Source organism: Pecten maximus, chromosome 17 (assembly GCF_902652985.1).
Source record: "Pecten maximus chromosome 17, xPecMax1.1, whole genome shotgun sequence".
Lineage (NCBI taxonomy): Eukaryota > Metazoa > Mollusca > Bivalvia > Pectinida > Pectinidae > Pecten > Pecten maximus.
In genome coordinates, this window is record NC_047031.1 from 7,836,151 (window position 1) to 7,850,662 (window position 14,512).

The 14,512-nt window shown below is 41.8% G+C and overlaps 1 protein-coding gene across 2 annotated transcripts; it reads left to right on the plus strand.

The window, feature by feature from the left end:
* The first annotated feature begins 56 nt into the window (after nucleotides 1-56).
* LOC117315091 (beta-1,3-galactosyltransferase brn-like) lies at nucleotides 57-13,344 on the plus strand. 2 transcript variants are annotated; one of them, XR_004529682.1, is made up of 3 exons: nucleotides 57-175; nucleotides 9,290-10,880; nucleotides 10,984-13,344. XR_004529682.1 is itself a non-coding variant. In XM_033869238.1 (2 exons), exon 2 carries the CDS (start codon nucleotides 9,443-9,445, stop codon nucleotides 10,721-10,723), a length of 1,281 nt encoding a protein of 426 aa, XP_033725129.1. In that variant the 5' UTR covers nucleotides 57-175; nucleotides 9,290-9,442; the 3' UTR covers nucleotides 10,724-13,344. The 2 variants fall into 2 exon arrangements, 1 of the variants encoding a protein (XP_033725129.1); XM_033869238.1 differs by having other exon boundaries at nucleotides 9,290-13,344.
* The last annotated feature ends 1,168 nt before the right edge of the window (nucleotides 13,345-14,512 follow it).

The window sequence follows — 14,512 nt, forward strand, 5'->3', positions numbered from 1 at the left end:
GGAATGCGTCCCTATACAACCGCGGTAACAAATCCTACCTGTAATTAACAGGTGAACGAGCGTGGTTGAGTACGTCTCGTATTGTGATATTCTGACGATTGGTTCGCGACCTGAACAGAAACAGAAACTGACCACTCCGTCAGCAACCGGACGCCGGAAATCGTCATGACAACAGGTAAGTACATGTAGTGTAGGGTTGGCCGCTTTGGGAGTTGCCGGGTAGTATAGTAGACCAAGTTATGTGTTTGATGAATTAGATAATATCGAAAGCCAGTTCAGACTGGTTGGACAGGGCCCGAGGAGTCGGTGTATTTGGGTATGTTCTGGTAGCAGATATCAGTCACATCGGTCTCCGAACACAGAACTGTACCACCAAACTGGCCTATTCTACCATATGGGCCATTTCTGTTTTTCGCCCTGTGACCAGCCAGGGTCATTATGAGGCGGGGTATCCATGTAGTAGTTGGTGACTACCTCACTGCACAACATACTGGAGGCCAGTTGCATTCCATCCAGAACAATTATAGGGTAAAGTGTCTTGCTCAAGTACTCAAACACGACAGCACAGACCGGCTCTTTTCTCGTTTCTCTCACTTTCCGAGAAACAAGCGGGCACGTGTTGGGATCATCAAACCACGCACCTCAGCCGTTCACTCACCTGCAACCAACTCGATTTGCACCCTTACTCGGAAGGGAAATCTTCTCAAAAGATCGCATTCCGTTATATGTAAATCGAGTAAACCGGAAGAACATAACCTAAAACAAACAAGTTTTTAAGTTTTCTCGAACACTGTGACACAAACCTGTGCATGTATGTGCCATAAATCCTTCTCTAGCGAAACTCGTCACTCTGCATGTCGCACACTTAAACATGGTCGCGCCTTCTTGGAAGATAAATCTTCCATCTTCGAGACGGAAGAGGTAGAAGATCTTCCAGAAGCAGAATAGGTACAAATCGAGTGACCGGAAGTTATATTCTAGAAGGAGAAGAGTGCAAATCGAGTTGGACGGCGCTCTAATCACAGGCGCCTGGTTCTAGTAAGTATTAAAGCAAAAAATATTAGACTCTACTCTTACTATATCAACGTTGATACAGTGTAAGTAGGGTCTAATATTGTCCTTCTATTAATACTAACTAGAAGCGGGCGCCTGTGCTCTGATTGCCTGAGCTATCGCGGCCATGTCATGGATATCGTACAGTACATACACAGGCTTCTGCTTTTGGTAACCATTATGGGGAAAATATTAACCGCTACTCCAACTATTTTGTACTAGAGTAGGTGATCATATTTTTTTCTATCATTACAAACCAGAAGCAAACGCCTGTGGTATATGTCAAAATGCATGACGTCAAAACAACCATATGACGTGGAACGTTTGTCTCGGAAGATTTTTTTTGTGAGATTTCACTTATATTCTCATGATTAAAGAGTTATATGACAAACCAAATTATCATTCCTGGTAGGTGACTACATGATATAAAATTTGGTTGTACACGTAATGTTTATAGTGTATATAGAGGTTACACAACGAGTGGTTGTTGGATATGGAATTTATTTCACACGAGTAAGTTATTTTTTAAAAGTTACAAAAGACACGAGCTTTAGCGAGTGTTTTTTGCAACTTTTAAAAAATAACTTACGAGTGTGAAATAAATTCCATATCCAACAATTTCGAGTCGTGTGACCTGTTTCTACCACAATAATATCGGCTTGAATCAAAGGGAAACGTGGCCAAGTATAATTTCGCGTAAGCAAATAAAGTGTACCGGTGACGTCCGGGACCCGGTGATGTGACGTCATTAGATTATTGATGACGTCAATAACAATTGCAGCTTGGGTCAAAGTTCACCGTGTTAGCCAATCAAAGTGCGTACAGAGTTTATACCACGTGTGGTATAAACAGATTGTTAATCAACGGCTGTAATGATTAACTGATGGTCTGAGAGTTGAATAACACGGGGTATTGTGGTAGAAAAAACATTAACGCATTCTGTCGGTACGAGCTGCAGATACATTTTAATTTATTATTTATCATAATGAATTAATTACAGATAATTGTTAAAATAATTAGGTTTCTGTAGAAGCCTACTAACTTGTGTCATATGGAAAATAAGACAGATAAAAAAATGTTGAAAGAGTGAAATTTTAAAGTATTCCTCAATATGCATGTTCCGTTAAATACGGCTCATTGAAAATCAGTAATTTAATTCTTATATAAAATTGTGTACTATTTTTAACTTGAATTGAAAACTTAAATGGATCTGGCATTAATTCTTTCATTGACAGTGAGCTACGAGCTGGCTTCGTTTACACCAGGACTTAACTATAATCCTGTATACAATTAAACCGTGTTCAATAGAAATGGCGCACAATGACAGCGCACAGGGACTTGATAGAGTCCCATCAATAGAAATGGCGCACAATGACAGCGCACAGGGACTTGATAGATTCCCAATCCGTCTATTAACTTATAACATTACTGAATACAGACACACGTGATTTCGTTGATCACGTGAAATCTCCCGACTCTGCTTGTAAAAATGTGCAATGTTGCTATCTATGTATTTCAATGAATTAAATAGACTTGATCTGGTGGTATTACATAATAAACATATACCACGCTACGCAAGTCTCCTCTCACTATCAAAAACGGAACACCTCTTTCTGACATCATTGTAACGTACCCTACAAAAAAATAAAATAAGATAAAAAGAATAAACCTCTAGATAGGACTCGAACCCAAAACTCTGTCCAAACTAAAGACACGCTAGATATTATAGCACGTTTAATACAAATCAAGAGTTAGAGACTTTGCCATTCTGCTGTTTCATCCTTCTAGAACTCGTCAGTGATGATATGGACATCATACAGCTGTTTCGTCCTTCTTGGCCTCGACAGTGATGCTATGGACATCATACCGCTGTTTCGTCCTTCTAGGACTCGACAGTGATGCTATGGACATCATACAGCTGGTTCGTCCTTCTAGGACTCGACAGTGATGCTAGGGATATCATACAGCTGTTTCGTCCTTCTTGGACTCGACAGAGTTTCGTCTTTCTGCGACTCGATAATGATGATAGGGACATCATACAGCTGTTTTGTCTTTCTAGGGCTTGTCAGTGATGTTTGGGACATCAAACAGCTGTTTTGTTCTTTTATGACTCGACGGTGATGCTAGAGACTCCGTCCCCACGCCCACCTTAAATCCGCCAGTCATCATACAGCTGTTTCTTTCCTGTAGGACTCTAAGAAATTGTAATTGCCGGTAAAGACTACTTCGTAGGTATAAACCATATATCCCTTGTCATTAACCAGCCTCCTGATAGAATCAATCCTGTTTTTTACACGAACAGAGAGGATGGTATACCTAACCAAGTTAGGATTCGAACCCAGGACCATGGGGTTATTTGCATTAGCTACAGGCGATCGGTCCCTACACAGTTGACCAATGTAGCTAGTATTTGATACACAAAGTCTTTCTTTAACTTAACAGTACCTTTCCTCGTCATCTCGCAACCGACCAAATAATAGTACAGCTGCTGTAGCTACAGGTCACGTGATCGTAAATATCGCTTTTTAGAAGTCATTGGTTTCGCAACCTGTTTGCAGTGCGTCATAATGATTGTTTGTTTTGTATATGAATACGACACTAAGGATTGTTTACAGAGCTCATTAGACTCCGTACACATGTTGACATATCCCACACCACGTCTCGGGAAAACAATACCGATAGCAATTCACAAGAGACCTCCTACGTCATCGATTTATGGGGAAAACAAAAATTAACTGTGACGTAGTGCTACTTTATAGCAAAACAAACGTTTCCGTGCCATTACGTTTGTGGCAATGTGTTGTCTGTGAGGATATCCAAATGTTAGCAAGTCAGAATCAAGATAAAAAATGCTTTTATAATGCATTCAATATTATACATTTGTTGCAAGGAGTCACGTTTAACGACGGACGTATTCCTCACCGGAAGCTGAGACCACAGACCGTCCTGTCGTGTTGTGGTTATGTCCTTGAACAATGTACTTTACTCCCATTTGCTCTGAATAATATCCGACGGGTCACCCTGGATGTTGTTATGTAAAGTAGCCACCAACTACTACAGGAATTGTAAGACCTTGCCTCAAATCGCGTCATGGCTATAAACCCAGCAAGTATTTTACTTTAACGTCTTCAGGTAAAGTAGGTCAATTTCCGGTTAAGTCACGTGGTCAAAATGATAACTAGGGTAGTGATGATGGAACCAGTAGGCCTATTACCAAGCATCTAGCCAATCGGACATTTCCGCAATAATTCGGAAGATATGACGGAAAGCCCCGAGCGGATTTCCAATTAGCATTGAACACGTCCCACTTCATATCCCATAAAGAAACCTGGATATTTATGATTACAAATAACATCATGTTGTCGACCATAGAACTTCCCCATGGTTCACAAGGTGGTTTTTTTTTTTAGAAACCTGGACATATAAAATATATATCCCGGGACTTACAATATATTCCTGTTTTTTTTTCGGGCTAGATATGTCTAGATCTACCATAAAAATGATTGAAAAAAAAAAAACGAAAAAAAAAAAAAAAATACAAATACAAATACAAATTGTATATCTACGAACACAACCGTTTATTTTCATCAAATATCAAAACCATCAAAACATGTTTGGTCAACTTTATGTCTCAGTACGTACACGAAGGCCTTACTAATTATTTTTTTAACAACTCCCTCCATGAAAACTTTTTGGTGAGGTTGAGCTATGCATGGGAGATAATCCAGTTACGATTACGTCACTTCCGATAGTTCATCTGACTGAAGGTTAACAGCAGGTAAGATGTTTTCGACGCTGTGATCTGTTTAGGTTCGACTTTATAATGCTAACTTCAACCATTTCTAGCTTTAGTTTTTCAACGACAAAGTCAAAGACCATTTTATTAGATCTATTATTCAAATAAGAGCGATTTTCATGATCCTCCTTGGTTTTGGCAGAGGATGAATGTCAGCGTGTTGTGTACGATTCTAAATTACCCTCAGAAAGCTGCGATACCGAAATATTGAAAGTGGTTTGGTACTTTCCGAAAACAATTATGTGCGGTCCCACCAACACCTTCTTTAAATCTCAAGTTCCAGTCACGTGGTAATCTTGTTATTCACTGAATAAGTTAACAACTATTGTAACACGAGACACGACCTTATTGTGACGTCATAATATGATCAATGGGTGACGTCACCTATATCTGCAGGTTAATTTATGACGCCACAATTAATGAGGATTTTCTATAAAACGCCGTTATAACATATTAAAATGTTTATACCAATCTTTAAATAATTAAATAATTAAACCTTTGCATATTTAAATTCAACCTTGGTATAGATTCAATTCAATTATACATAGGTTTTGAAATTAAACCTATTTGAAGACAGGAACAGCTATTTGAATATATACATGTACTAAAACGGCTTTCATAGATTTATCAAACATTTGAAAAATAGTTTATTTGAATAAAAAAAGGGATGTGCAAAAATTGCATCGTGTCAAATGCTGCATTATTTTCATAAAACGAATTATACAAGATGCTTAACTTACACGTTTAGTGATTCAGAAACAGTGCTTATCATCTATTTAACGGTTGGGAGGGGACACAGAGACAGACTCCATTATTCAGTCCATATACAAGAAACCTTTAGGCCTACACGAATAACACTTGCACGATCGCTTGAATTATATATTTTAGAATGAATTATACGGACTTAGTATTTGCCCTATATTTCATGGCTCAATGACCTAGTCCAAATATGGTGAAGAAGACTTCCACAGTCAAAATTTGGGAAATTATCGAAAGAAAATTTTCAAAGTCGTGTAAACTTTATTTATTTAACAATTGCGAAACAAGTTATATTAACTTATATTAATCACTCTTGTTGGCCCGGATGGAAGTGTATGAGGGGTCTGACTGTGGGAGGAAACCGGAGTACCCGGGGAAAACCCACGTGGTCGGGCAGGTGACCCTATACATTTCACGTCTGATCGGGGAATCGAACCCAGGACGCTGTAATATGGTGCGTCTGAACAATCTCTGAGTGGAGGATAGTAATGAAGGCACCATCTTATCACGATCGATGACAAATCTCTCCTTATAGGGGGGTCAACACACAACCTCCGACTCAGGGGGTCAACACACAACCTCTGACTCAGGGGGGGGGGGGGGGCAACACACAAACTCTGACTCAGGGGGTCAACACACAACCTCTAACTCAGGGGGGTCAACACACAACCTCTAACTCAGGGGGGTTAACACACAACCTCTGACTCAGGGGTCAACACACAACCTCTGACTCAGGGGGTCAACACACAACCTCCGACTCAGGGGGTCAACACACAACCTCTGACTCAGGGGGGTCAACACACAACCTCTAACTCAGGGGGGTCAACACACAACCTCTGACTCAGGGGGGGGGGGGGGGGTCAACACAACCTCTGACTCAGGGGAGTCAACACACAACCTCTGACTCAGGGGGTCAACACACAACCTCTGACTAAGGGGTCAACACACAACCTCTGACTCAGGGGGGTCAACACACAACCTCTGACTCAGGGGGGTCAACACACAACCTCTGACTCAGGGGGGGGTCAACACAACCTCTGACTCAGGGGAGTCAACACACAACCTCTGACTCAGGGGGTCAACACACAACCTCTGACTCAGGGGGTCAACACACAACCTCTGATTTGGGGGTCAACACACGACCTCTGACTCAGGGGGGTCAACACACAACCTCTAACTCAGGGGGGTCAACACACAACCTCTGACTCAGGGGGGGGGGTCAACACAACCTCTGACTCAGGGGAGTCAACACACAACCTCTGACTCAGGGGGTCAACACACAACCTCTGACTAAGGGGTCAACACACAACCTCTGACTCAGGGGGGTCAACACACAACCTCTGACTCAGGGGGGGTCAACACAACCTCTGACTCAGGGGAGTCAACACACAACCTCTGACTCAGGGGGTCAACACACAACCTCTGACTAAGGGGTCAACACACAACCTCTGTTTCAGGGGGGTCAAACACAACCTCTGTTTCAGGGGGGTCAACACACAACCTCTGGCTCAGGGGGGGGGGGTCAACACACAACATCTGACTCAGGGGGTCAACACACAACCTCTGACTCAGGGGGTCAACACACAACCTCTGACTCAGGGGGTCAACACACAACCTCTGACTCAGGGGGGTCAACACACAACCTCCGACTCAGGGGGTCAACACACAACCTCTGACTCAGGGGGTCAACACACAACCTCCGACTCAGGGGGTCAACACACAACCTCCGACTCAGGGGGTCAACACACAACCTCTGACTCAGGGGGGTCAACACACAACCTCTGACTCAGGGGGTCAACACACAACCTCTGACTCAGGGGGCCAACAGACTCAACACACAACCTCTGAATCAGGGAGTCAACGTACAACCTCTGATTTGGGGGGTCAACACACAACCTCTGACTCGGGGGGTCAACATTAAACCTCTGACTCAGGGGGTCAACACACAACCTCTGACTCAGGGGGTTAACACACAACCTCTGACTCAGGGGGGTCAACACACAACCTCTGACTCAGGGGGTCAACACACAACCTCTGATTTGGGGGTCAACACACGACCTCTGACTCAGGGGTCAACACTCAACCTCTGACTCCGGGGCCAACGCACAACCTCCGACTCAGAGGGTCAACGCACAACCTCCGACTCAGGGGGTCAACTCACAACCTCCGACTCAGGGGGTCAACACACAACCTCTGACTCAGGGGGTCAACACACAACCTCTGACCCTGGGGCCAACGCACAACCTCTGACTCAGGGGGCTCAACACACAACCTCTGACTCAGGGGGGGTCAACACACAACCTCTGACTCAGGGGGTCAACACACAACCTCTGACTCAGGGGGTCAACACAAAACCGCTGACTCAGGGGGTCAACACACAAACTCCGACTCAGGGAGTCAACACACAACCTCTGACTCCGGGGGGTCAACACACAACCTCTGACTCAGGGGATCAACACACAACCTCCGACTCAGGGGATCAACACACGACCTCTGACTCAGGGGCACAACACACAACCTCCGACTCAGGGAGTCAACACACAACCTCTGACTCAGGGGATCAACACAAAACCTCTGACTCAGGGGGTCAACACAAAACCGCTGACTCAGGGGTTACAATAATACAGTGTCCATGCCTATTATCGTGACCAACATATTACCGTGACGTAAAATGGCACAGAATATTGCGAACGTTTTAAGGACGTCTTTTTCAGTGATTGATGTTCTGCATCAGGTTAAGTATTGTTCACATCAAAACAAAAGCGTCTGGTCACATATAAATTAATACTGACATTTCAATATCCCTCACCGTTTTACGTCACGAACATATGTTGGTCACGGTAATATGTTGGTCACGATAATATGTTGGTCACGGTAATATGTTCGTCACGATAAAATGTTCGCGATAAAATGTTCGTCACGGTAAAATGTTCGTCACGATAATATGTTCGTCACGATAATATGTTTCGTCACGATAATATGTTTCGTCACGATAATATATTTCGTCACGATAATATATTTCGTCACGGTAATATGTTTGTCACGGTAATATGTTCGTCACGGTAATATGTTTCGTCACGATAATATATTCGTCACGATAATATGTTTCGTCACGGTAATATGTTCGTCACGGTAATATGTTTCGTCACGGTAATATGTTCGTCACGATAATATGTTTCGTCACGATAATATGTTTCGTCACGATAATATGTTTCGTCACGGTAATATGTTCGTTCACGGTAATATGTTTGTCACGGTAATATGTTTGTCACGGTAATATGTTTCGTCACGATAATATGTTTCGTCACGGTAATATGTTCGTCACGGTAATATGTTTGTCACGGTAATATGTTTCGTCACGATAATATGTTTCGTCACGGTAATATGTTCGTCACGGTAATATATTTCGTCACGATAAGATGCATGGACCCTGTACCGAAATCTGTTCAGTTCTGTCAATGCTAGAATAAAAATGTCGGGGTGAGTGTGGTGCGGAGTGGATGAGGTGTGGCTGGGGCTGTGGTTGGTGGATTTATAAGTAGACCTGTGTAAGGTGGTGTTTAGTGAAAACTTTGCGTCTATAGACAGTATGAGATTTAATATTTTTGCTTATATACAAAACAGAAAACAGACTTTGTAATGTGTTTGAATCAATCATTTAGTACTTTTTTACTTTCACAGGGAGTATGAGGACTGGTATACCTTGATGACGTCATGGAAAAATGTGAAGGATCACCAATTAACTGACGTCATGGGATATGTGTTATGATCACCGATTATGACGTCATATAATTATTTCTAAGGATTGACGTCGCGGAAACAAGTCAACCAATCATGAGGAACAGGCAAGCCGGTAAAATTGCCATGTGGGTTTTCGGAAAGGTGAAGGTATTTGTGGCATTGCTGTTGTTGATATCAGTAACCATGACAATACGCGCACTACTACAGACAGAATTTGAGTCCGTGAACTTTGTATATAAAGGGATGGTGAAGAAATTGTCGCGCGCTCACCGGGACGGTCTGCTTCAGATTCAGGGCATAATGCCATTCCGAATCAGCAATATTTCGAAGTTTAACGAGAGGATGTCTGCATCTCCAAAAAACGTAACCTTTGTGAAAGTGAAGACGCCGAATGGCACGGTTACATTGCCACCATCGAAACCGCAGAAAGTCATAGGGATACCAAACATTAAAATTCAAAGATTACATCTTACGACGCTCGGATTTAGATACCCGATGCACGTGAACTTACGCGAGGCATATAATATAAAAACTCTCAACGGGACAAATATTATTAAAGACACTCCCATCAACCCTCATCCTTTCAAGTACATCCATCAGCCTAAATCGTGCGAATTCAGACCCAACGCGTCCCACCCTCTTCTCATCTTGGTCAAGTCGGCTGTCCGAAACTCACTCATCCGAGACGGTGTCCGACGTACGTGGGGAAACATCAAAGATTTGGATATTCGTCTTGTGTTTGTACTTGGTATGAACTCAAGTGATGCGGAACTACAGCGTTCAGTGGACCGTGAAGCGGAACTGTACCAAGACATTGTTCAAGAAGATTTTACTGACATATATCAAAATAACACGTACAAGACTATAATGGCGTTCAACTGGGGCGTGGAACACTGCCCGGGGGCAAAGGTCAACTACTTCGTTGACGACGATTACTTGGTGCTTCTTCCCAATCTTTTGCAATACATCCGGCGCTTGACGTCGAAGAACTTGGAAAATGTATTCATGGGACTGTTGGTACCGCATTCCCGCCCTTTTTCAGACCCTAAGTCGAAGTGGTTTGTACCTTTGTCTGAATATCAGTATGATTTCTGGGTACCTTATCTAGCCGGAGGCGCCTTTCTGGTATCAAACAAAGTCATGCGCAAGTTTGTATTCGCCTTCCCGTATGTCAAGTTCCTGCGCATTGACGATTCTTACTTAGGCATTGTGGCTTATAAGTTAGGTATTAAGCCCCAAGCAAACATGCTTTTCAATTATAACCGCGCGGCCATCAGAATGGATGCGCGTGCTCGCTGGTTCTCTAGTCACGGATTTAAAGACCCCGTGACACTGGAGAAGTACTGGAAAACTCTCATGTCTTATCTGACGTAGAGATTGTGTTGAGATATCCTCGGGATGAGGCGGCAATCATGTGACCTTTGGGGGTACCGGAACTTCCGGAAGTCAATGTTGGTTTTTGACTGGTGTATCATTACACACCCTAAAGTAATTAAGATACATGTGTTCCATTGTACTGGAATGACTAAAGGTAGATAACTCTCCCGTTTACTGGTATGACTCAAGGTAGATAACTCTTCCATGAACTGGTATTACTAAAGGTAGATAACTCTCGTTTACTGGTATGACTAAAGGTAGATAACTCTCCCGTTTACTGGTATGACTCAAGGTAGATAACTCTTCCATGAACTGGTATTACTAAAGGTAGATAACTCTTCCATGAGCTGGTACTACTAAAGGTAATTAACTATCCCGTTTACTGGTATGACTCAAGGTAGAGAACTATCCGTGTATGTCTGACTAAAGGTAGACAACTCTCCCGTTTACTGGTATGACTAAAGGTAGACAACTCTCCCGTTTACTGGTATGACTCAAGATAGATAACTCTCCCGTTTACTGGTATGACTCAAGATAGATAACTCTCCCGTTTACCGGTATGACTCAAGATAGACAACTCTCCCGTTTACTGGTATGACTCAAGATAGATAACTCTCCCGTTTACTGGTATGATTCAAGGTAGATAACTCTCCCGTTTACCGGTATGATTCAAGGTAGATAACTCTCCCGTTTACCGGTATGATTCAAGGTAGATAACTCTCCCGTTTACCGGTATGATTCAAGGTAGATAACTCTCCCGTTTACCGGTATGATTCAAGGTAGATAACTCTCCCGTTTACCGGTATGACTCAAGGTAGATAACTCTCTCGTTTACCGGTATGATTCAAGGTAGATAACTCTCCCGTTTACCGGTATGATTCAAGGTAGATAACTCTCCCGTTTACCGGTATGATTCAAGGTAGATAACTCTCCCGTTTACCGGTATGATTCAAGGTAGATAACTCTCCCGTTTACCGGTATGATTCAAGGTAGATAACTCTCCCGTTTACCGGTATGATTCAAGGTAGATAACTCTCTCGTTTACCGGTATGATTCAAGGTAGATAACTCTCCCGTTTACCGGTATGATTCAAGGTAGATAACTCTCCCGTTTACCGGTATGATTCAAGGTAGATAACTCTCCCGTTTACCGGTATGATTCAAGGTAGATAACTCTCCCGTTTACCGGTATGATTCAAGGTAGATAACTCTCCCGTTTACCGGTATGACTCAAGGTAGATAACTCTCTCGTTTACCGGTATGATTCAAGGTAGATAACTCTCCCGTTTACCGGTATGATTCAAGGTAGATAACTCTCCCGTTTACCGGTATGATTCAAGGTAGATAACTCTCCCGTTTACCGGTATGATTCAAGGTAGATAACTCTCCCGTTTACCGGTATGATTCAAGGTAGATAACTCTCCCGTTTACCGGTATGATTCAAGGTAGATAACTCTCCCGTTTACCGGTATGATTCAAGGTAGATAACTCTCCCGTTTACCGGTATGATTCAAGGTAGATAACTCTCCCGTTTACCGGTATGATTCAAGGTAGATAACTCTCTCGTTTACCGGTATGATTCAAGGTAGATAACTCTCCCGTTTACCGGTATGATTCAAGGTAGATAACTCTCTCGTTTACTGGTATGACTCAAGGTAGATAACTCTCTCGTTTACCGGTATGATTCAAGGTAGATAACTCTCCCGTTTACTGGTATGACTCAAGGTAGATAACTCTCCCGTTTACTGGTATGACTAAAGGTAGATAACTCTCTCGTTTACTGGTATGACTAAAGGTAGACAACTCTCTCGTTTACTGGTATGACTAAAGGTAGATAACTCTCTCGTTTACTGGTATGACTCAAGATAGATAACTCTCCCGTTTACCGGTATGACTAAAGGTAGATAACTCTCCCGTTTACTGGTATGACTCAAGATAGATAACTCTCTCGTTTACTGGTATGACTCAAGGTAGATAACTCTCCCGTTTACCGGTATGACTAAAGGTAGATAACTCTCCCGTTTACCGGTATGACTCAAGATATAGATAACTCTCCCGTTTACCGGTATGACTCAAGATAGATAACTCTCCCGTTTACCGGTATGACTCAAGATAGATAACTCTCCGTGTACTGGAATGACTAAAGGTAGATAACTCTACCGTTTACTGGTATGATTAAAGATCGATAACTCTCCGTGCATGTCTGATTAAAGGTAGATAACTCGTCGTGAAGGTCCGACTAAAGATAGATAAATGTTCATGTATGTCTGACTGTCTGACTAAAGGTAGATAACTCTCCCGTGTACTGGTATGACTAAAGGTAGATAACTCTCCGTGAATGTCTGACTAAAGATAGATAACTGTGTGACTAAAGGTAGATAACTCGTCGTGTATGTCTGACTAAAGGTAGACAACTCTTCCATGTACTGATATTACTAAAGGTAGATAACTCTTCCGTCTACTGGTACTTTTCTGTGTACTGGTGTTTATAAGGTAGCTATATAGATAAATAGCCCACCTTCTTATAAATTCTCCAATTTTTATACTGTTGACATTTCCTGTTAGTTTTCATCCTTTTCATGTTTTTCACTTTTGGAATAAACATTTTTGATATTCACATCACTTATTGTTGTCATTTGTCATTTATAATTAATCAATACATCACAATCAATATAGTTACCAAAATATTTGACTTTCGTGAGGAGGGATATGAATCATTTTTGTCTCGCCTGTGATAAAGTTAAGAAGCTTGACAATGGTGTTACCTTTCCAGCAGTAATGGCGACCGCACTGTCAACCTTTCACTTGGAATGTTTTTGCATTTTGATCTGACCGCTGTTCAAAAAAAATGTCTAACTTAAGAATTTATGGTCCAGTGACTGGAAATTTTTGATGCTGGTAATCTGGATGGGTTTGTAATTAGCTCAGTTTCTCCAAAAGTATCAGTTCTATTTCAACAAATTCTGGCCAAATCGGAATGAATCCTATCATTTATCATTTTTTTTCTTCTAATTTTTCAAAAAGTGATTTTTGGGTAAAAATGAGATATTTAAGGGAAGTTTGAGAATTATTAATTTTTTGATATTTTTGCAATGCATCAATGTTTATGTCTATAATTTATACATGTTTCGTCCGTACCATCTACTATAGAGGTTTTTTGGTTGTTTTTGGAAAAAATGCTGAAAACATAAGTTAATTTTGGAGTTTGCAGGACAGGAGAGACATAATTATTTACCTGAACTGTTTACTTCACCTGTGCACCTGTATAAACAATGGGATGATGTGCGACCGACAGCCGGAAACTAACAATAGGCTCTGGTAACACTGTTACGGGTAATCGGTCACACTCGGTCAATCAGACGAGGCCAGCAAATTTTACCCGAGACAGTATGACGCCTCGATGTTCGACACAAAAATGGAAATTTGGGTATAGTTTAGAAGGAAGGGACCACAAAATATATTCGACACAACCGCAGTATTCGATTCAACAGTGTTCGAGTCATCCGTGCTCAATTTACTAAGATAAAGAAGGGAAAAAATCGGGACCGAATGAAATGTTCGACTCATCCGATGTATTCGATTCAACCGTGTTCGACACAAGTGAGTTTTACTGTAGGTATACATATTTCGTGTGAATGGTTGATCATACTTTTTTTATTTCTGGGTAAATCAGGGGACAATCCAGATCTCCAGTCTGTGAAGTTTGTTTTAATATAATTTCGACTGCTTGTTCTACATCAATTCAATTCAAACTAAAATTTATAAAGCATTAGCATTGCCAATCTTA